This window comes from Aptenodytes forsteri, unplaced genomic scaffold, assembly GCF_000699145.1.
Source record: "Aptenodytes forsteri isolate BGI_AS27 unplaced genomic scaffold, ASM69914v1 Scaffold146, whole genome shotgun sequence".
Lineage (NCBI taxonomy): Eukaryota > Metazoa > Chordata > Aves > Sphenisciformes > Spheniscidae > Aptenodytes > Aptenodytes forsteri.
The window spans coordinates 7439700-7461322 of record NW_008795128.1 but is presented as its reverse complement, the minus strand read 5'-3'; the positions used below and the strand labels follow the sequence as shown (position 1 = coordinate 7461322).

Below are 21623 nucleotides of genomic sequence, written 5' to 3'. Positions count from 1 at the left end.
GCAAGCAGCAGCATGAAAAACTTACATGTGCTTTTTCTAAAGGGACTTCAAAAAAAACAGAGAACAAAATGTATTTGAAAGCCATTCTCAGAATTATTTTTCTTTCCAAATAATCATTTCAAGTGTCCTTTTAGAGTCATTTCAAATGGGAATTAAGTATTTTAAAGGAGCTCCTCCATGCAGATAAAAAAACCCAAACCAAACCAACAAACCCTGCAGAGTATTGTAATAGCAGCATTTATACTATGAAAGATTGATTTGTCACAGATCACACTAATGTCCGCCAGCAGTATGTAAAGTACTTCAGCAGCCTGGTTCCACGATCTGCCACTTGCTTTGCTCACTTCATGTAGCTCCAATTTCTTCTCCTAATGAACAGCTTGGAAAGGATACTCTTGGCTTCAGAAGACCTCTGTACTCTCATACTTACCCTGCAACAGCCATGCAGTACTAGTTTAAAAGAAAGAGAACTATATGCCAGAAGTAATGAATGCCAAAGCCATTTGCTTCTGTTCAAATAAAAAAATTAATAAAATTTTTTAATCCATAAACTGGAAAAACACATCATAAACCACATAACACTGTGAGAGATCTTACACTGATGCCGATTGATGTAAATGCTAAAGTACGTTACAGCACAGTATTGTGTTATCTGCTCAGTAGAAATGCTGCCTTTCAATGAGAAGAGCTTAATTTCGAAAGGGGACCAAACCCAGGCAATTCATCGGGACAACAGAGGGGCCGTTATCACTGGAATGTCTCGCTTCAGTCCACTATGTTGATTTGTGCCTTCTGGGCACCACAGGCCAACAGAGGAGCAAATGCGGTTTTCTTCATAGGGTGGCTTGCAGATTTATCATAATATCTGCCTGGTTGTCAGAGGTTTGTCCAGTTATCACTGGTTCATTTAAGCGACTCGTGATGTGTTCTAGGAGATGGGCTGTATTTTATGAAACCAATTTATTTTGTTTGAATTTTAAGGGAAAACATACTGTATTGTGATTTTTGTTACTCAGTTAACTTGGGCAACCACTTGCCTATATGGTAAGGACAGCTAAATTAGAGGCTAGCTCCCAGTCTGTGCTTCTAAGAACTTTCAGCCTGATGAGATACAAAGAATTACAAAACTTTTAAGGAGGTATTGGCAAATAAAGTCTTCCTGTGTTAAAGTGTACAGCTCAAGTAGGAAAGTTGGTATTTTCCTGCTAAGGTTTTAGAATATTGGAAAACTGTTTAAGGACAAAATCTGAATTAACGTGAGACAAGGTAAGTTAAGTTTTACTTGTCTGTTAGGCAACAAAAAGCTGCGATAGTTCATGGTCTACAGACACAGCTAAGAGGTGCTTCCTATGCAGGGTAGAGTTCTAAGTTTCTACAGTGTGCTCTTCGCTGTGCTACCAGGGCAGTAGGATAGTCCCTTTCTCTCAAAGTTTATTACATCATTCCCACATACGTATATAATTCACACATCAAACACGTTTCAGAGCAGTCATTCTCATTTGAGTCCTTAGAGCCAGGGATAGCACATCTACAAATAAAACATCTTTGCTCGCCCCACTAATAGCATTGAGAGATTCTTAACAGAATTTCATCCACCTACCAAACACATCCCATGGAGCAACAAAGTAAATATTTGACAGACTGTAAGATTTTTTAAGTCCATAGACATTTGATTACAACCACCATTTAATATCAACAATCACAACAAAAAAAGTATCATTTCAGAACAGGGTCTTGTCACAGGGTATAAATATTAAGTATTTCATTGCCACTTCTTATGCTCCCTGATCACATAAAAGTAATTTAATTGCAAAATGTCAGTTTTTTTTTTTTAATTAATTTTTCAGTAGTGTTTCTCACAAGTAAATTTTGGGCCCTGCCTCTTTGATTTTTTAACAGCTTTACAAAACAAACGTAGCAAGAAATGACATTCTGTATTCTCTTAACAGTGTATTTAACTTATGCAAACGAAAGCTGTTACTTTCTTTTTTGTATTATATCATCAATCATTGAGTAACAGGAATTAAGGAATAGGAAAACTGTCATCTTTCAGACATAACAAAAGTCTTAATTGTAATCAATATTTTCTTCCAATTCAGTTTATTTTCCTGTATGTTCTACTACAGTCACTGCTGTTTTTTTCTAAGGTGCCATAAATAAGTTACCCCTCCTTTTTCTTGAGGAGCCATAAATAAGTTACTGTAAAATTACCTAAAGTATTTTAAATGTTCCACTCACAGCAGTCTTGTGAAGCAGGTCAGTGTTGTCCTTTACAGATAAAGGCACCTCAGCTCTCTTGGCTCTGGATCATTACATTCTTCATAAATGTAACTGTTCTATCATTTTTAGACTTAGAAAAACTGAAGACAAAGAAGTGAGTTTTCCTAGGTCACTCTTTGGCACATTTGACCCAGAAATACAGCCCTGATCCCCTCGCTTGCAGACATTATAGGCATCGGACCACGCGATTCCTTCTGGCTCTCCCATCTTGAGGATATTGCCTCCATTCTTTGCTTTGAAGCTGAACTCTTGACTACAGCTGGGAATCCCAGCAACACTGATCATTCACTCTCCTTTCACTGGTCAAGTGTGGGAAAATTGAAAACCTCAAGAGTGAAAAACATAACTACTTCCTCCCAGAGAGAGAGCATGCTAATTAGCCAGCACTCCCAGGACAAGACCAATAGGCCATGGCTCAGGTAAACATAAACACAAACACACATATACACACCTAACAGCCTATAAACTGCTCGTATACAGCATTGTGAACTGAAAAAGTGTATAAGCATAGGACTCTTACTGTGAAGGCCACCACAGCACCTTTGCAACAACCATCACTTCATAAAGACGTCTGGTCTACTCCTGTAGTTAGTCGTGTAAAAATATATGTAAATCTTGAAATAAAAAGCAGAGTTAAGCACAAATCCTGGAGCTCATTATCAAGATCTATGCTCATTTTTCCCAGCATTATAAAAATCAAGAATTTAATGAATTAAAAACATTTTTCCATTCACAGTAGTAATGAGCAAACATTTCCATTTGTGATCTAAACAGACATATCTATCTTCTGTATCACAAAAAGCCCTATTATAGAGATTATTATACAGTTTACTGTATTAATGTATAACTGTATTATAACATGTATTATACAGTATATTCTATATGTATAATACAATGAAAGTATATAATACATTTTGTTATACATTTACTATTTAATACAGCTCTGTAGCAATGCAGGTGCAGCTTCAGATCTTACCACCTAATGGTTGGGCTGTATGGCATTCCAGCATCACAAAACTATAGGTTGTGCCTTGACAGTTTTTAAGTCAAAGAACTTTGAATACTTGTATTGTACTTCAGGAGCTCTGACAGTTTTTCATTTCTACTATGTAAGTTCTGAGCTCAGATGATTTCAGTGTCCAGGTTTTGTAAATCAGAGCTGAGGTCAGCGCCACCAGCCACGTTCTCATTGGGGAGAGGAAGAAAGCCAAGGTCCCATAGGTTCGCAGCAGGAAATAGCAGGAATAGACCTGCCAGGCCAGGAGGAGTGCCATTGCCAGGTGAACAAGCACAGCCATGAGGTGTTGGACATGACGGATGTGAGAACGGAAGCTGTGACCCTGGCATCGCAGCAACAGGCACCAGCACAGATAGGCCATTAATGGCAGGTTGAAAAACAACATCTGAAAAGAAGAGCAGAGCAAAATAAGACGATGAGTAAGCCACGTGTTCTGGGTAACATACATGAGGGCAAAGAAAGATAAGAGATGTGCTCTGTCCCAAAACTGTCCCATTCTAAGGGCTGAGTCCAATTCCCAGAGCTGGAATCTCAGGATGCACTTCTAAGACTCTGCAGCTGATAGAGCTGTGGCTGCCTGTGCCTCAGTCCCAGGCTAAGCATTCCTGCCCACTCCCTTGCAGTGGGAGGCACTGACATGCATCTGACCTTCCTTGGAGCCGGTTCAGGGAGCTAGACTTGGCAAAATACTAGCAGAGTAAAAAAGGAAGATCCTTATGTCAGTTTAGCTCTCTGACCCAGCCCACTGTGGTGTCAGACAAGTGTTAGCACTGGCATAAGGGAGGGACCAAGAAGGAGGCAACACTAGCTTGGCCTGGCTTAAATGCCAAGGAACTACACCCTCTCTTTCAGATTAATGGCAGCTGGGAAAACCAGAGGGCAGGCAGGTCAGACTGCTGGGAAAACTGGACTTGCGTACTTAGAGAGTGACACCTACTGATCTGAAGAGTTATTCGGTGTGCAAGGGCTGCCCTGGCCATTCAGTTCCTTTTGCTTAATCACTGCAACCTGTGTGTGAGCCGAGGACCAAAAGAAAAATTTAGAGTGGTAAATCTGTAGAGATGGCCTCTAATCCAGACATCCAGGGAGTCCAAAGCAGCATCAAATAGAGGAAAAGAGAAGTTTGAGAAAGTAATGCACAACCTCCTTCCTTTCTGCCCTTTAAGTTTGCAGAAAGGTAAGAAAGAGCTGTTGTAGTCAGGCATGGCCACTAATCTTCTCTATCCTTCCAAGACTCCTTTCTTTATAAAACTATTAAAAAAAACCCAGAAAAAATTCCCAGAAGAAAGCAGTTTGTCACCCTTAATTTTTATAAATATGTACCTGTAAAATCCCAACCACAAATGTCAGACTGCCCTGCAAGAAGGAACCACCAACGAACACCCCAAAGGAAAAACAGGCCCCCACCTGGCCATCTATCAGTTCACCTACAAACCATGGTCCTGAAAGAGAGGAAACCAAACATACAGCACCATCAGAAAATACAATATAGACATGGCCCTTTTTCACATGGCCCTTTGTATTCCTGAGCATGAAGTGCTTAACTGGGGAAAATTACTTCTCTATTGCTTGTCTATAGTAATAAGCCTAACGTTTTAATCTTCAACAAACAGCAATCTGATGAACGTTCCTGATGTGAAAAGATCATCGTACATCAATGAGTTGTGGCATGCAATGAAAATATTTTTAAGTTGGTTTCATCTCTGTGACAATTTTCAGCACCGCATATAACATTCTGCTTATGAGAGAAGTGAAGAGATAGATCCTTTCAAATGCTGGCCTCTTCCCAGAATCACAGTAAGACAAATGAAAGATATGGTCATAAACAATTCCAGCTTGGCTCAGCTTAGAAGTCAAAATGGGCAGGCTGCACTATGTTATGCTTACTACACTGACTGCCAAGAAAGTAGCTATTTTAGTAACATATTATCAGAGGAGAAATAAGCTAAAATTGTTAGCATCAGAGCCGAGATGTCTTCGTGACATGTCATGTGAAATGTACATTCCATATACTCATTTTACACCAAGGTACAACCAGATCTTACTCAAAGAATAAGTGAAAACCAAATTAAATTTAAAAATACTCACTTTGCTTTCAGAGTAATTTAATAATTTAAGTGTTTAATTCTAGGGCTTCTAAGTTAGGCTCTTAGAAACAAACCTTTAGTCTCTTTGGACATTAACTTTTCAAGTTCCACATAGATTTTATAACTTTAGGAGAATGGGGAAAATCTACAAGATGTTAGAAGTCTCATTTTTCATCAGGATCTGATGTGTAATTTAAAAATACTAATTTATGTCCCCCAGTACTCTAGGTTACTTACCCAGAATGGTGTATAAATTCAGAACCATAATTGAGTAATAGAAGGTGTTTGTTTTACTGAAGACATGAAGGGAATACGAGGTCAGAGTAAGCAATCCTGGCTTTTCTAAACAGAGACAACATTTAAGATAAATACACTTGATTCAGGTTGCAACACACACACACACACACATATATTAAAAATATTGGTCTTTCTGAAACAAATCTGCACATTATTTACTCATTCTATTAAATAAGAAATATAAAAATAATATTGGGTATGTCTACAGAACAAACGCAAGGGAATGCATTTCTACTATTACTGTGATAACTGAAAGTAAGGAACCGATAAATACAGCAAAATATGTTAAAAACAACAAAAGAAGCTGCCACTCTAAATGAGTGCACTACTGTATGTAAATAAAATTGAATGACCATTCTATACCCAGAAAATGAAGTTAGCTAGAATGAAAAACATGGAGAAAGTTCATATTAAAATGAAAAGCAAGAGCTTCAAAACAGTAACTGTGCAAACCCAAAAAGGCAGGTCAGCATGGACTAGATTAACTGGATTTTCTTTGATTAAATTTGCTTAGTGAGATCTGATAGCAACTCAGATAAAATGAAGGCTAGGCATTAAAATGGCAGCATTCTGACAAGTGTGTGATGTTAGCAAAAAACCGCAGTATTAATTTTCTAACTGAAGCAGAGAATTCATAGATTGAGATTGAGAGCGCCTTCCTATAAAAGCTAGCTTTTAGAGTTTCACCTATTACATGGCTGCCCTTCTCACAAAGCATTAACTCCCAGAGGGCAAGCTTGACCTTTGGAAATCAACAGCTCTAACAAATTTGTTCACTAATTTGTAAAACATTTGTCATGGTCTACAGGGACCTAGCTGATCACAGAGTGCTAGCTCTTTTCATTTTTAGCTGCTGAGTTCCATAAAGGCAACTGAAAAATCTGTTCTTTTTCTATGTAAGCAGTTGCAGTAGTTACCTTGGGACGCTATGTGATTATGAGTATAAAGGAAGGGACATACACTGACATGAATAGGAAGGGAGGTGGCTTCCAGAAAAATCTCATTAGTAAGGTGTGGTTCAAACAATTGTTTAAAGGATAAACACCACGAGCTTAACAGTATTAGTTTTCATTTACCCGATCTATCGCAAACAAGATATAAGTTACGACAGAACTGGTCTTAACATTATTTTGAGAAAGATCCAAGCCTAACAAAAATTATTTTTGTAGGAGGAAATCACTCAGGTGACAGAGAATTCTGTGCCAGCTGTAGTGAAACAAGCACAGAGAACTAATACAAAATAAAACACTTCTTTCCCTATGCATTGGATTCTTCAGTGAGAAAATTAAAATGAAACCTTTAGACTCAATTGAATTTCTGTTTAAACAAAAGATACCTGATCCAGTTTTGTTTTTAATTTACTTTATTTGATATATTGCAGGTTTTCTGGGTCCCCTTAAAAGCAAAACAGCAGCTTCTGAGAACCCAATCAAACCCCACAGTACCAGATGCAAAATGCATATGGAGATTAACAGCGCAATTACTTATATAGTTAGCATACAGATAAATAGTAAAAAAAGTTTAGGGAAAATTAGATCCTCTAAAAACCACAGACAAATATTGGTTCATACCTTTGAGTGCTGGCTTTTGGAGGTATCTGAAAATAACGAGCAAGGCGATCTGAATCAGCACAATCAGCCCAAAGAGCACACGAGCCTGAAAAGACAGTTTTAACTCTAAGCCAGCCCTGGAGTAGTAGCTGCCTTTGAGCATGCCTTATGGACATTGATAGAACGATACCAAGATTTCTAACTGAAACGCACATTCAAAGCTTGATGGTGTCATTGAACCGAAGAGTAAAAAGGAACTTAGGAGTTCAAGTCAGTAAGGTGCAAGTCCAGTAACTTAAATTCAGTTGGATGGCTGAAAGTGATAGACCTGAATCTTTCAAAAACGGGGTTTGTAAAACACATCCATTGAAAAAGTGTAAACGCTTCCTATGTAAAACATTTTCTGAGTGCTGTACTAAATAGAACTGCAGTTCAAGACATTGTGGAGAATATTGGTTACTGATTAACAAAACTAATATAATAATTTTGAGCGAATTATGATGCTATCTGCAGTAATGTGGACTTTCTTATGTTCTGTAAGTGCACCTAAACTATTAGGACATGCCTTCTTTGCATGTACTGAGCTGTAACACTTCTGGATATGACCTGGAACTTACTGAAGTCAATGGAAATTTTGCCTTCCTCTTTGCTAGAGCTAGCTATAATGTCAGTAGCTGATGTGAGACTTCTTCCAGCGTTCTTGCCAGTACACATATTGCAACAGATTACAGTGAAGTTTTCTTTGGTTTAATGTTTCCTTTTTCTGCTACCTCCAGTAGCTTCTTTTCCATTTCTTGCTTGCAGAAAATGTGTGTATACCTATACCCAAAAATGGACAATTGTGACTAAATCCAGGAAGTCAACTGTTTGCATGAACCATTGCTGCACATTCACGTTTGAAGTGCACAACTTGAGAAAGGAAACTTGAAATATTTGTGACATTCCAATGGAGTCGTATCTGGAAAAAGCAAAGTGCATTCAAGTCTACCAGGAATTAGGAAAATGCCTCCTGCAGTCTCTGGGGAAACCAGAAAACAGCTGTTTTGCTGAAAGTACTTACTAGAACATAGTGGTCAGTGAGAAGAATAACAGATGGCCAAAAGCCAAATCTAAGAGAGAGGTTTTCTTCCATAGCAAATATATGACCCTGAGTGCTAATTCTTCCTGAAGCATCCTAGTTTGATATAAAATAAGAGAGCAATTAGATACCAGTAGTACACAGAATATCTAGTTAAAGTTGCTAATTATCATTGCAGCTTTTCTGGAAAGATGCAATTGACGCATACATGTCTGGCATACTGCTGTATTAAACACTTCTCCCTACAAAGGATTACCTACTGTCAGTTTTGTAGTTTCAAATAAACTGGTGATCGTAAGATCATAATCTGAAAGTGCTACATATGAAGGAGATCCTGTCAGAGATTCAGCAACTTGTGGAAGACAGTGACTATTTATTGGCCACCACCACCACTTGTTTTCTGAAAGCTCAGTTCTAGATAATAGCCCATCTTAAAATATTTTGAAGCTTTGTTGTACTTCTTTTCTGGCATATTTGCTAGAAACTGATATTGATAAACAGTAACAGCGCTACATTTATTCAACAGTTTGGTATTTCTGCATGTGTAACACTGACAACTTATCTTCCAGTACATAATAAATGGTTTATTTATAGTAAAGGATTCAGTATGTTTAGTGTGATTACAGCTGAGAAAAACATTTGGACAATCCCAGAAACAATGTACAGCAATTGAGTATTCCTATTTTCTCCTGGTACCTAACTCAAGTTAACGCTTCATCCTCCTCACTTTCCCAAAACTATTCAGTTACTAGATGTAATAGTGATTTATGACTGGAAGGGAAAGGAAATTAAGTTTTTTAAAAATCCCACTCAGTTATCTGATAACAAGCATGTATTTGTAAGCAAACTGTTGCTGTGCAGGCCTGTATAACCCTCTTCAAATGTTACTCAGTTTTGTGCATGTTTTCATCATCATTAAAAAAAAACAAAAAAAAACACCAAACAAAAACCAAACCACTTATAAAATGCAGCTTTCCCAAGTAAAGCATCACAGAAATTGGTAACAAGCGAGGAGGCGGAACACTGGCAGTACAGAAACGCCATCAGGGAAAAAAAAAAAAAAAAAAGCAGTATCGCTCTTGTCCTGTGAGAAACAATGCCTAGCTGGATTCCACCAAGCAGGACAAAGCTGACTTTCCCATTACTATTGTGCAAATGTGCAGAATGTTAGAACAGTCCGATCAAGTTCTTTGAAGGCCACTTGAAGGTACAAAAATAAATTATAGTAGCAAGAACAGAAGCATTCACTGAAAAATGTTGGTTTTTTTTTTTTTTTTCACCCAGTAATCTAGTATCAGTTAAGTCTGATGTTCTGGGAAACAGAAACCATATTCGCTGTCAGCCTGTAAGAGATCATGAAAAGAACTTCAAACAGATAATCAAAGACAGCATTCCAATCTTCCAGACCCAGTTCCTTTGCCTTCTGAACTAACATGATGCTACTTTCTATTTTCCTTGATCAAGCCCGATTATTTTTTTTTTCCAAAGACAACCTTAAAAGTTAATTGTTGCCTGTTACTCAAAATAATTTATTTTTGACCAATTACTTGCTCTTCATCATGTCTTATTATATTTCTCATGAAAAATAAGAACCTTATTTTTTTGTCCAAATGCTTCATGAATGTTTTAGTGCTCAGCAGTCAGTGTTTTTTCATTTTTGTAATCAGACAAATATGAAAGGAAGTCTGTTATGTATTTTGTCCCTAGTTATGTGACACAGAAGGGTGATGGAGCAGACGTGATAATGTAAAAATTCAATAGAAAGAATGCCAACAGGTACCTTACCTGCACAGTCACATCTATGTGATGGAACCCTTCACTGTAGTTTTGCGGGCTCCACTGCAGTACATAGAGAGGGCCAGACACCTGATGCGCCTTCCCCAAGTGAACTCCGTCTATATAGACTTTGACAGAGATAATGACAGAAGGAGAGAAGGCCAGAATTCTAAGGAGTGAATAAACAGCAAAATAAACAGATTTGTTACAGGACTTGCAGATTTGTCATCACTTCCTGAAGAGAAGTCCCTAAAGATTATGCTACCTTGTACTTAAGAGATCAAAAGAGTTAGAAATTAAAACGGTGAAATATCTCTAGGCTAACGGTAACATGGTAGCTCTTTCCTACAGTTAAAAAGAGAAGTTCTGTATAGTATTGTGCAAAAGAATAGGATAGAAAACCAGGCTGTGGAACAGATGAAAAAGTGGCAGAGATCCTCAGGTCCTGGCAGAAATGATCTTAGAACTCTTGCTGTCAAAACATTTGCTAACACAAGTGGGATGCATCCTCCTGCACACATACAGACACATAATCAAGTACTTGTATACTTTTCATTAAAAATTGCCAGTCTCTCTCTCTGAAGTCCTTTGCTGTTGGGTGTGGGTTATTTTTTGGGTTTGGTGGTGGTTTGGGGTTTTTTGGGGCTTGCTTTTTTTTTTTGTTTGGGTTTTTTTGGGTTTGTTTGTTTGTTTTTCTGGTCAGAATATAACCTCTCAGTCTTTGTAACTGAATTTATGAGAAATGGAGTAGAACGCAAGACTGATATTACAGATCTGAGATACCAACAAATGTAGTATCACTTGGCAGTGCTAATATTCAGAGCAACAGTGATACTAATATAGACTCAATATATTGCACATACAATTTCTTTCATTTCTGGTAATACGAAAGGCATTCCAGAGCATGTTTCAGTCAAATGAAGGAGTCTCACATAGTTATGGTGAATGATTCTAACAGTTCATATATTTAATATAATCATAAGAATGTTCAGATAAGGTTCTAAATAGGAAACTGCAAAGTAGGTAGACTTAGTAGGACACTGCTTCCTAACTGAAAAGTATGATGAACTTATTTTGATTGTAATTCTGTGTATGCAAGATACCCATATATTTCATGCATATTGGTCAAACAGCAAATATAAGATCTCGCAAAGGGCACAGAAATTTGAAATATAAATGAAAAAAATAGAAAAGGGAGAAATGGAAAGATGGAGAGATTTAAAGCAAATATGAAAATTGGCAGAGCCTTAATATGTTTTAATATATAAGGGATGTAAAACTGAAAACACAAGAGGCTAAAAATTCCGAAGCAAATAGAGAAAACACTCAGATCGTGTTAATCTAACTCTACCAGCTTTGGTTACATAGAAAAGTTCAACTGACTTTAGGGGAAATAACTGCATAAATAAAACAAACATGAATTACTACTATATAATCCCCTTTTATCACGGATATGATACAAAGTGAGCTCTCAGGAACAATCTTCCAGAGAAAAGTGAATTCTGAGAACAGTGGACACACGCATTTAAAAAAAGTTTGTGTATATACATATAGATGTACATTATAATAGTTGGGGTCTTTCTTGGTTAAAATATAGTTAAATATTGTGAAATCAAGAGATAACAGGGTACCTGATATGAGTGGAATAAATAATTTTGACTAGTGGTTCATGAGCAGAACTGCTGTAAAGGAAGGATTTGGGATTGGTGATGAGAACTACAGGCCATTCTTCAAAGTTAAGATCTGCGAAACTAAGGAGGTCATGATCAAACACAAGGATCCGGTACCTATAATGAAAGGAAAAAAATTTTGTTGATACAAACTACTGCATGCACAGCTGATTCCCATGCTTCCCAAGTTCCTAAATCAAAAAATTACTTAATTTATTAGCACACTGTTGGTATAGGGAAAACCATCCCAAACAGACAGAGACATTTTTCAAAAGCATTAATAGTAATAACCAGACAGGCAGATCTAATGCTTCTTTCAAATTCTCCAAACAGCATAAAAGGGAATCACAGTATAACCAGGTAGGCTCCATATAATAATTTGCTCACATAGGGTTTACTTACCTCCTATTATCCATCCAGTCTCCCAATTCGAGTTCCAGAGTGCCGCCATGGTGTTGACTGTGCAAGACTGGCATCAGCCCACCCATTGTATGGAGATGTCCACATAAATAGGCTGTGGCAGAACTAAGAAAAGAACATAAGAATTGTGATTATTTGGGTGGGAAGGAAATACGATGGCAGAAAACCTGAAAAGTGACAGACAAGTATGTGAAGAGAGGCAAGAAATGTACTTCAGACTGAAAACACACAGGAAAAAAGAAAGATCTTACCTCATTAATGTTCGTATTCCTGGGGTCGGGGAGATGATTGTTGAGGTGGGAAAATGGCCAAACCAGATAGTATGATTGCTGTGTAGACTTTCTGTTGCCATCAAAGATAGCTCTTTCATTTGACTCTGAAACGGGCAGGTGTTTGAAAGACAACCAAACAAACCTGTTTAACATTCAGGCTATTTGGAAAGAATAGCAAAAGGAAAGCAGAAAGAAACTAATGAAGAATGCAATTAATACTTTTTTTTTTTTTTTTTAAACACACAGAGAATATGCTCAGTTGCTTCAGGGAACTGTGCATGAACAAACCATACTTCTAGATGGATCCCTAAAATCCTATGTTGGAAAAGAAAGTGAAACCAAAGACATTCAACATCTTCCTTGCAACCCAAAACAGGAAAAGTGAAATATAACGAAGGATTTTAGTAAACAATACTTCTATCCTTTCTATTGCTTATTTATATAGTCAAAGATGACACACTTGAGTTGATTTTACAAGCATCTTTACCTTACAATTATCATCCCTACTATCTCTTGAGTTGCTAGATGGCCTTTTATAGGCATGACAGACCACAGAAACTGTGCACCATATGCTTCAGTCATTTAACTGGATAAACTATGATGCTGAATCTTGAAAATACTACTCAGCCATTGCTAAAGTTAAGCAAAAGTAACACTTTGCACAGCAGGTAAAATATCTCTCCCTTACTTGTTTGACTTCCCACATTAAATCAACCACTTACTGTCTAGAGAGATCCCCAATACCAGTAAGATCTCCAAGTCTAACAAAGGAGGCAGGAAAACTAAAACCAGAAAAGAACACAAATCCACTCTTTCACCATTTTGCAGCATCTTTTTTAGGGTAACCCAGAGAACCACCAACATATTCTTTTCCCTCCTACCTGAAAAGAAACGCTGAAGGGCATGAATAAAGGAAACAGAAAAGAAGGTATATTAAAAAAAGAATGGATTCAGTATACCATTCTGGGTTAATGTAACAGGCTTATTAAGTGAAATTGTATTTCCTTTGCCTTTATGAATTTGGGCTTTACGAATATTTTTACCTAAGCTATGCAATCAGATCACTGATACAAATCTAATTTATTTTTCAAATTCCTGGCAGAGGTTTAATTCTTAAAAGTTACAGGTATCTACCTTTACTTTCAGTTTTGGCAAAAATCTGCAAATGACCCTCTCTGGACTCCTGCTGCTGGGTAATTAGCAAGCAAAATGCTTGACTTACCGCAGCCAAGGACAGGAGCTCTAGACTCAACTGCATTTCTTAGCTCCTTGAGAGTTTGTGTGCAGATCTACTGCACCCACTATGGATTACAGTAAACAATAAGAACAGTACTTGGCACTCCTACATCACCTTTCATCTAAGTATCACCAAGGGCTTTACAAACACTTAAGTGTTAATTAAGCCTCCTTTAGACAAGATTAGAGGGAGAACATTTTACTTTTCATTGAGGCCATTATCACAGGCAAAACATGGCATCTGTTTACCAGAACACAGTAACTCTCTGCCAACACTTCAGAAGAGTATCTCAAGAACAATAGCATATCAACAAACTACAGAGAAAAATCAAAGGGAAGCAAAATGTTATCTAAGCTGATATGTTATTCTTTCAAAACAATACCATGTAATTTTTATGGTCTCAGAAGATCAGACCTCACTTTCATAAATGACACATTTCTTTGTAGCATTATCTTTCACATTATTCCATTGGTAAGTGCAGCTCTCTCATCTGTAATATTAATGAAAAAAAGCATCGAACAAAGCATTAAGGAGTGAAATTAGAAAGTTTTTTTTTTTTTTTTAAACTTTACAGCATATAAGGAAATTATCACTCAAGTCTAGCCAAATACTAAGAAACTACTGACAGTGTCCTTAAAATGTCTGATTTGACATTTTTGTACTGGATTATTTCTTAAGAGAGAAAACACACATACTCCATATGTTAAGTGACACATTCATTTTTCTAAACAAGTGTCCCACGTGCATAATAACTTAAAAATGTAAAGAATCTTTTAGATGAACACAAATCTTTCAGACAATTCTTCTTTATAAAAAGAAACAAGCACACACCCCAGACAAACCACTACAGAAGTAAAACAGCCAGCAAAATGGAATGCCAAGACTTATAAAATACCATGTTTAAAATCCCGAAGAAATTATAGGGTCTCTTAGGGCCTGGGCTGAGTGTGGCATCCACGCAGATGAATGAATAGTTCCCAAAAGAAGTGGTGTGGATGTAATGGAAAGAGCCATCTTTACGCCAAGCAGAGTATTTCCTGCCAAAATAAAATGGAAATATTGCTGTTAGAAAAGCTTGCAGCAATGACAAAAATTACCTGCATAGCATAAATGCAAGATTTCTTGCATTAGATCTAGCTCCATCTTGTTACTGCAGTAAAGTCTCTTCTTAAAAATCAATGGCATTGAAAAGTCTGTACTTCAAAGAAGATGCATTACATGGGTCACATGTTAAGACAAGCAGCAGGTTAGCACACAAACATTTAAAAAAAAAAATGTTAGTATAAATACACTTTCCCTGAGCAACATGGTACTTTTTTATGGATAAAGGATAGGCCAGCAGCATAAATGATGCAAAACAAATAGGCAAGATGACAGGACAGCAGGATCTTACACCACTCTTAATTAAAGGAGATCTGCAAAGGAAAAAAAAAATTATTGTCTTGTGCTTATTGTTGGTATCTGAAAGAATTTTTCAAAAAGAATTTTTCCTTGCTTACCTAGAAATATCAGGGACATCAAGTCTTGTCTCCACTATTTTGTTAGAGATCTCTTAAGTTACTCTGATGTAGAATGATCAACTGTTGGCTAAAGGAATATGATTTTGAACCAAAGAAATATTGAACCTTTTCAGCTATTTTCCAGAAGATCCAGAACAGAGAGACTACACTACACCAAATCTTATAAATAGTAAAGAAGGCAGCATTTCCTGTTGCTTATTACTCTTTTTTGTTTCTTGACATAGCAAATCTTACCAGTTCTCCTCTCACCTGTGGAAAGTTTTCAGAATTCTTCATTCAAAGAGTAAAAGAAGAGAGCAAAAAGGGTTGCTGCTCTTCTGCACATTACCTGGTGTTAACCGAGCTGTTGAATCTTAATCTTAAAATACTCTAAGAGAGAACTGTAAACAGGGAAGGACTTAAGAGACATGTCAACTAATTCCCCCTTTTTTTTCCCCGTGGTTTTATGCTAATATTGGCTATGATAAATACACGTAATAATGAATATATACGTTGCTTTCTGTCCTTCCACTGACAACAGGTATTTTCAGTTTTTGTTACTTCTAAAATTGAAGTGCTTTTGATACTTTATGCTAGATGGGAATTGCACATATCCTCCACTGGCAAAGACAGATAACATTCCAACTAATGGTATCTACTAAATTGCTCAATTAAGAATTAAATTCTGTAACTAAGATGGCTGTGAGTAAATCTGAGATTAACTAAAACTTATTTGGTTTAATTGGGGGGGATTTTTTCGTTTTCTTTTGGGCTTTGGGGTTGTTGTTTTGTGTGTGTGTGGTTTGGGTTTGGTTTTTTGTGTGTGTTTTTGTTTTGTTTTTTAAAACTCCCTGCATGATATGTGGAAGCTAAACCATCCCCGAGTTCAGATGATGAGTATAGTTTGAACACAGCCATCCAGAAAGCAGTTCATATCACTATTCCTCCACCAATCAGAATAAACAATAAAATTGCCAGAAAGGTTGACCTGAACAGAATAAAAGCCAATATGTTAAAACAAGTTTCAGATATAAATCAATACTTGCAATGCCGTAAGACCCTTTCTACAATGGGTTTTTTTTTTGAAGTTAATGTTATCTTTATGAACATCATGAACGTCAATAAGAAAACGGGAAGCTCAGTATCATAATCCTGAGATTTCTGCCTTTAGTCCCATTTAAGAGTATGTGTAACAGCTGAATCATCCTCTGCTCATGCTGTGGATGTAAAATAGGAACCCATGTTTTTGTGTAAATATATTATTGTATTTCAAGACAACTGCTGCCTTCTTTAATTTTAATACATAAATGAACACCAGAATGTGGTGTTGAATAACTGTTTTCCCTAGCCTCTATTTTTATATGTGCAAGCTACAGCGCTCTAAGGTGTACAGCAAAGAATGAATTATTTGTTCAGGATCACTTAAAGGCAAGCAGACAGTGCCTTACTGTTGCTCAGGAGGGGAAGGAAAAAAAAAAACCAACAAAACACAAAACACCATTGTCCTTTTGACTGTTTACCTTCACAGCGGTGGGGGAGAAGAAAGGCTTCCACAAGTCTCCATTTCACTCCGCCATCTCCTTTCTCTCTTCCTAGAGCATGGCACATTTACTAAAAATTTTCTTAATCTTTATGTTTTATTAATGCATCAGATAAATAAAATTGTCCCTGTAAAGATAGTTCTGCCTTTAGTGATGCTTAATGGCTTTTGAGGACTCTTAGTGCCTTTCTTCAGTCTTAGGAAGTATGATAAATCTCATTAAAGTTTATTTTGCTATGATGACAGACTATAATGAAGCAAAAACCATTATGAGAACACATTTGTTTAGGAAGAGACTGTTAATTAATAAGCAAAGACTTTTTCACCTGACTCAGAATTTCACTCAAAAATGCTTAGGTTGGCTAAACTGCTTCGAAATTTCACCCTAATCCTTTCCAATCCCTTTTGCTATCAGTACATCTTCAGGACTAGAGGCAGGTGATCCATCCATCTTTCCAAACAGTAAGCTTGTCCAGGCCAACCAACAAGTCAGGGATGATCTGGCAAATTCACTGGTTCTACATCTTCCCATGTGTGTCACGAGGACTTCTGATAGCAGCCTTAAACTAGAGTGGAAGACTGATACTAGATTGTCACGTAGCCACAACTGTGGCAAAAGATATAGGGATGTGCACTGCACTAGCACATCCAAAAGCCTTGTTAGCACCATACATTCATCCCTTAATGGTAAACCCACATGTGAATTCCATGTTCTCCTGCAAATGCAGCTGCTGCAGGATGCTATCCCACAGAATTTATGGGAAAACCTATCTGCTCCTGCTGGGCCACAGGGAACTGAAGCAAACTAAACTATCAGATGTCTAATCTGTGTTCTTATTGCAAAGTGGATGGCTTAAGAGCCTGAATTAAAGTAGAATTTAGATTTCCAAGTCCTCCTCCAGTTCCAAAGAGTCAAAGCTGAAAGCACCACCAAAATTATGAGACAAGATTTTGTGTTCAGATGTGAAAGGCAGGAGAAACTGAGAAGTTAAACATGAGTTACAACTGAGGCAACCTTTACAATGTACAAGCAAAAAAGCCAGCTGAAGAGGGGAAAGTTTCCTCACCTATCTTCACATTTAAATCTCAAGTGTGTTCCTCAAGAACATTTGTCCACCCATCATCATCATCTGCCTTCTTGCTTCTCTACTTTCAGTTTTCTAAAATGACTCGGATGTGAAGAAATGGCTCAGATAAAATTTAGACCCATATGACATGAAAAGCTCTTTTGGGGATGCAGAAAGAACATAAAAGAAGAGTGATGTTTTGTTTTGCTTTCTTTTTTCATCTATTTTAAGGAGGAAAAGCATTCTTTAGGAACACTGGTTTTACAGAAATATCTCACACAACTGTTCTGAGGAAACTGAACACACAATGCACAGAACATTTCCTAGACACAGGCAGATTTACAATACATTCAATTATAAAACACAGAGGGATAAGAGATAAGAAGTCTGTGCAAAGAATTCTCTATTTTCTCAATCTATTCTGCTCTACTAACTGGCAATGGAAAAGACAGAGGGAATAGCAAATATGATCCTGGACTATAGGAAAGTCAGTGAAAAAGCACATATGTGATAACTGAAAACAGAATATTGTTTAGTGAATTTGACCTTGACTATAATGGCATCTGTATGGTAAATAAAAGTACCTGTAATAATTCCGAATGCTATCCAGGTGTGGAATGTTGAATGAATCTGTAAGGGAGAGGAAAGAGGAAATGAAGAAACTTTCAGATCAAATTGATCATTGACCTCTGTATTTTATTTCCTAATGTTGAGATAAAGCTGTCTCAGCAGGCACTGAAGAGCTACTTTTTTAAAAATATATAATTGACAAGCAGACTGTCTAACCGTGCAGAGAAGACATTATATACTTGATGCAGCTGACCTAAAAGTGGGAATAGTTTTCTCATTTAAGTTTCAATTCAAAGATAAAGTTGTTGTGGGAATGTGAATTGTCATTTAGTGGCTAAAAGCTAACCATGTGTCTCCAGTTTGACCATAAAGCTTTTCAGAAGCTTTTTGGATTGGGTGCATTCTCGATAAGTAAGACCTAACTCATCCAAGGAAAATAAAGTAGCAATAGCATCAAAGAATAGCATGTGTAAAACAGACAGCAGCTCGGGGAGGCTTGTACTGCAATTAGGATCCACCTCTCCCTTCAGTCTGGTAACAGAAGCCTGATAGGGAAATCGGAGTAAAATGTCATATATGGGCTGTATATGACAAAGCATGCACTTTTTTTTCCCAGTGCTAGGCTTTCTAGTTTTGCCCTTCCTGTAACGGCTGGCTTATACAGCCTACAAGGTTGTTAGCTTGTGTTTGAATGCTGAGAATGTAGCAACAGCTACGATGAGTACAAAAGCTTGTGTTTGAATGCTGAGAATGTAGCAACAGCTACGATGAGTACAAAAGCTTGTGTTTGAATGCTGAGAATGTAGCAACAGCTACGATGAGTACAAAAGCTTGTGTTTGAATGCTGAGAATGTAGCAACAGCTACGATGAGTACAAAAGCTTGTGTTTGAATGCTGAGAATGTAGCAACAGCTACGATGGGTACAAACTTCCATGAGTTCTTTCTATTCAAAAGAAACCAAATTTCCTTTAATTGCTGAACACATGATACTTTTTAACTTAAACCTGTGGGGGGAAAATCTATGAAAAGTAAATTGAAACCATTTCTTCAGTAGGGTAAGGTTACAGTTTGCCCTTTCATTAAAAGATCGGGTATATAAACTAATGACCTGGAAACTAACATCTGAAGCTATATTCTACCACTTGCCAGGCAAAAGCAATAAATGAAAACTCTTACTTCCCTGGTACTAAAACTCCAGTAAGTGCCTGTAAACAAAGTGTGCCCTCAGTAGAGCAGGCGTGGATGGCAAGCCCTTCTACTGACTCATAACCACCACTAACATGCCAGTAAGTACTAACACTTTACCTCTATATTCTAACTTGCCTAAATCAGCTCTGTAATCACAGGAAAGAAAGAGATGTTTCATTTCCTTCTTACCATGATTCCCCTTGATGTCTATCCACTTGGTTTTTTCCATGACCCTTGATCTCTTCAGGATTGACTGGTAAGTTTTCCATTCTACTTCTACCTGCTCAGATCCCAGTTTGTCTCTCGTCTTAGCATCTGTCAGGTCACCTGAAAGAGTACAAAGGTGAGATATAACTAGAGGCCTACACAGCTTACACAAATACTGTAACTAGGCAAGCACGCAATCCAAGCCTCCTAGTGTAAGTGGCTGCAGGCCTCCTGTGTGCAATCTGGACGTTCCTGTCATCTGGTCCAAGAGGTTACTATAAGGGCAAATGCCTTCTAATGCAGATGCGGCAGCCTGTTCAAACATCTATCAACCACGTCACTGCAGCACTTTTACTAATGCCATGCCAAAGTAAAGAAAATTGTTATGCATTCATTATACACAAAGATTCTAGTCATAGAAGCTTTGTTTAACTTCACACCTTCTGTATCCCCTCAAGCTCCAATTAAAGTTCGAACCATTCACATTTCTGTTCATATAGTAATGCCTCCCTGCATTGCTAGTTAAAAGATGTATGCTATTTCTGAACCCTTAACTTAAAAAGCAAGCAGCAGATAAGTAACTCTGTAGAAGCAAAAGTCCAGGTCTAGCATTAAGATTCTAAAGCCTTGCATAGTATAGTAATGGCTCAAAGTCTTTTTGATTTGCTTGCCAAAACTTCATCCATTTCAATAGCAATAGCAAGCTATCAAATGAAATGGCAAGGCTTGTTTCACCTGTCTTGGTATGATATGCACAAATAGAAATCAGCAATGAAATCCAGCCTCCGATGTACTTGAACAAGAGAAGCAAGGCTGTGATTCCAAGACAGCAACAAATGCGATTATACTATACATTAGTTCACAGGTGAATTTCATACAAACGAGCAGGGATTGTTCTGAGAGAGGAACTGGCTCTTAATGACTAATCAGAGACACTGCTCACTTCTGTAATTCCAAACATGAAGAATGATGTAGAATCACTACCAGGAGGACAAGAAGGAAGGTAGCTGCTAGCAAGGACTAAGGTGTAGCAAAAAATATTGGGAAAACAATAGCTATATTGCATAATTATGTCTTTGTTACGTATAACACGCTAAACTCACCGTCAGAATCAAGACAGAATAAAAACTAATTCTCTTGAGTTGAGAAGTTATTCTCATCTGCTTCTAGCAGTCTATCTTCAGCTGCAATTCCATTGCTTAAGATACCTTAAGGCTTTAAAGTTCTCTCTTGAGATCCTAGAATTTTGCTTATTTGTTCTTCCTTTGACAGCACATTCAACACGAAATTCACACTTTTGAATTGCTTACCTGTTGCTAGAACAAGTGCTGGCTGAATTATATCAATTGTTTCAGAACAGAATTTTTCGAAGTCAGGAGATCGTTTGGGATCCCGAAATCTACTGATATGAATATCTGACACCTGCAAAAGAGAAAAATGAAACACTGTCCCAAGCAGAGGGTTATTGCTGCCCAGGTTGTTCTGCAAAGCCAAGCACATAAAAATGCAACATAAGAGCAGTCATAGTGATTCATATCAGTATAAGGGATACAGGGAGAAACAGAAGTGGATGGCTAGGGGAGAACAAAAGCAAAGCAAACATATGATATTGCACCTCTAACCCCTAAAATCATATTTACATCACAAAAATTTCCTTAACTCTAAGGACGTACAATAATATGGGGAAATACTTAGCTATCTACAGTAAGTTTTGATGGCTCTAAGTGGCCTGTTGACTTTCAAATTCTGTGAGCTTTTGATGCAACACAGTGATCTTGCTGCAAGAGAGAATGCTAAGTAGTTCTGCAAAGCAAGAATAGGTTAAAGTTACCTAGGATTTGAGGCATACTGATAACTAATTTTGTA

General features: G+C 37.4%; 1 protein-coding gene across 3 annotated transcripts; it reads right to left on the bottom strand.

Moving 5' to 3' along the window:
- Nucleotides 1-1671: 1671 nt before the first annotated feature.
- On the bottom strand, nt 1672-21179 carry TMEM62 (transmembrane protein 62). 3 transcript variants are annotated; one of them, XM_019471606.1, is made up of 13 exons: nt 21068-21179; nt 19740-19877; nt 18376-18421; nt 14581-14722; nt 12428-12552; nt 12159-12281; nt 11718-11873; nt 10096-10255; nt 8293-8406; nt 7254-7338; nt 5623-5727; nt 4622-4740; nt 1672-3683 (listed from the first exon to the last, which is right to left on the bottom strand). In XM_019471606.1, exons 2-13 carry the CDS (start codon nt 19777-19779, stop codon nt 3357-3359), a joined length of 1542 nt encoding a protein of 513 aa, XP_019327151.1. In that variant the 5' UTR covers nt 19780-19877; nt 21068-21179; the 3' UTR covers nt 1672-3356. The 3 variants fall into 3 exon arrangements, with proteins under 3 accessions (XP_019327151.1, XP_019327152.1, XP_019327150.1); XM_019471607.1 differs by lacking the exons at nt 18376-18421; nt 21068-21179 and having other exon boundaries at nt 19740-19819; XM_019471605.1 differs by lacking the exons at nt 18376-18421; nt 19740-19877; nt 21068-21179 and having other exon boundaries at nt 12428-12606; nt 14581-14665.
- Between the last annotated feature and the right edge of the window lie 444 nt (nt 21180-21623).

Excerpts from the sequence above, each read along its gene's own strand:
- TMEM62 (XM_019471606.1), bottom strand. The coding sequence starts at position 19,779 with ATGGAAAAAACCAAGTGGATAGACATCAAGGGGAATCATG. Across the intron at positions 12,282-12,427 it reads GGAATACGAACATTAATGAG|TTCTGCCACAGCCTATTTAT; the intron begins GTAAGATCTTTC and ends TTCTTTTCTTAG. Across the intron at positions 4,741-5,622 it reads GAATTTATACACCATTCTGG|GACCATGGTTTGTAGGTGAA; the intron begins GTAAGTAACCTA and ends CCTCTCTTTCAG.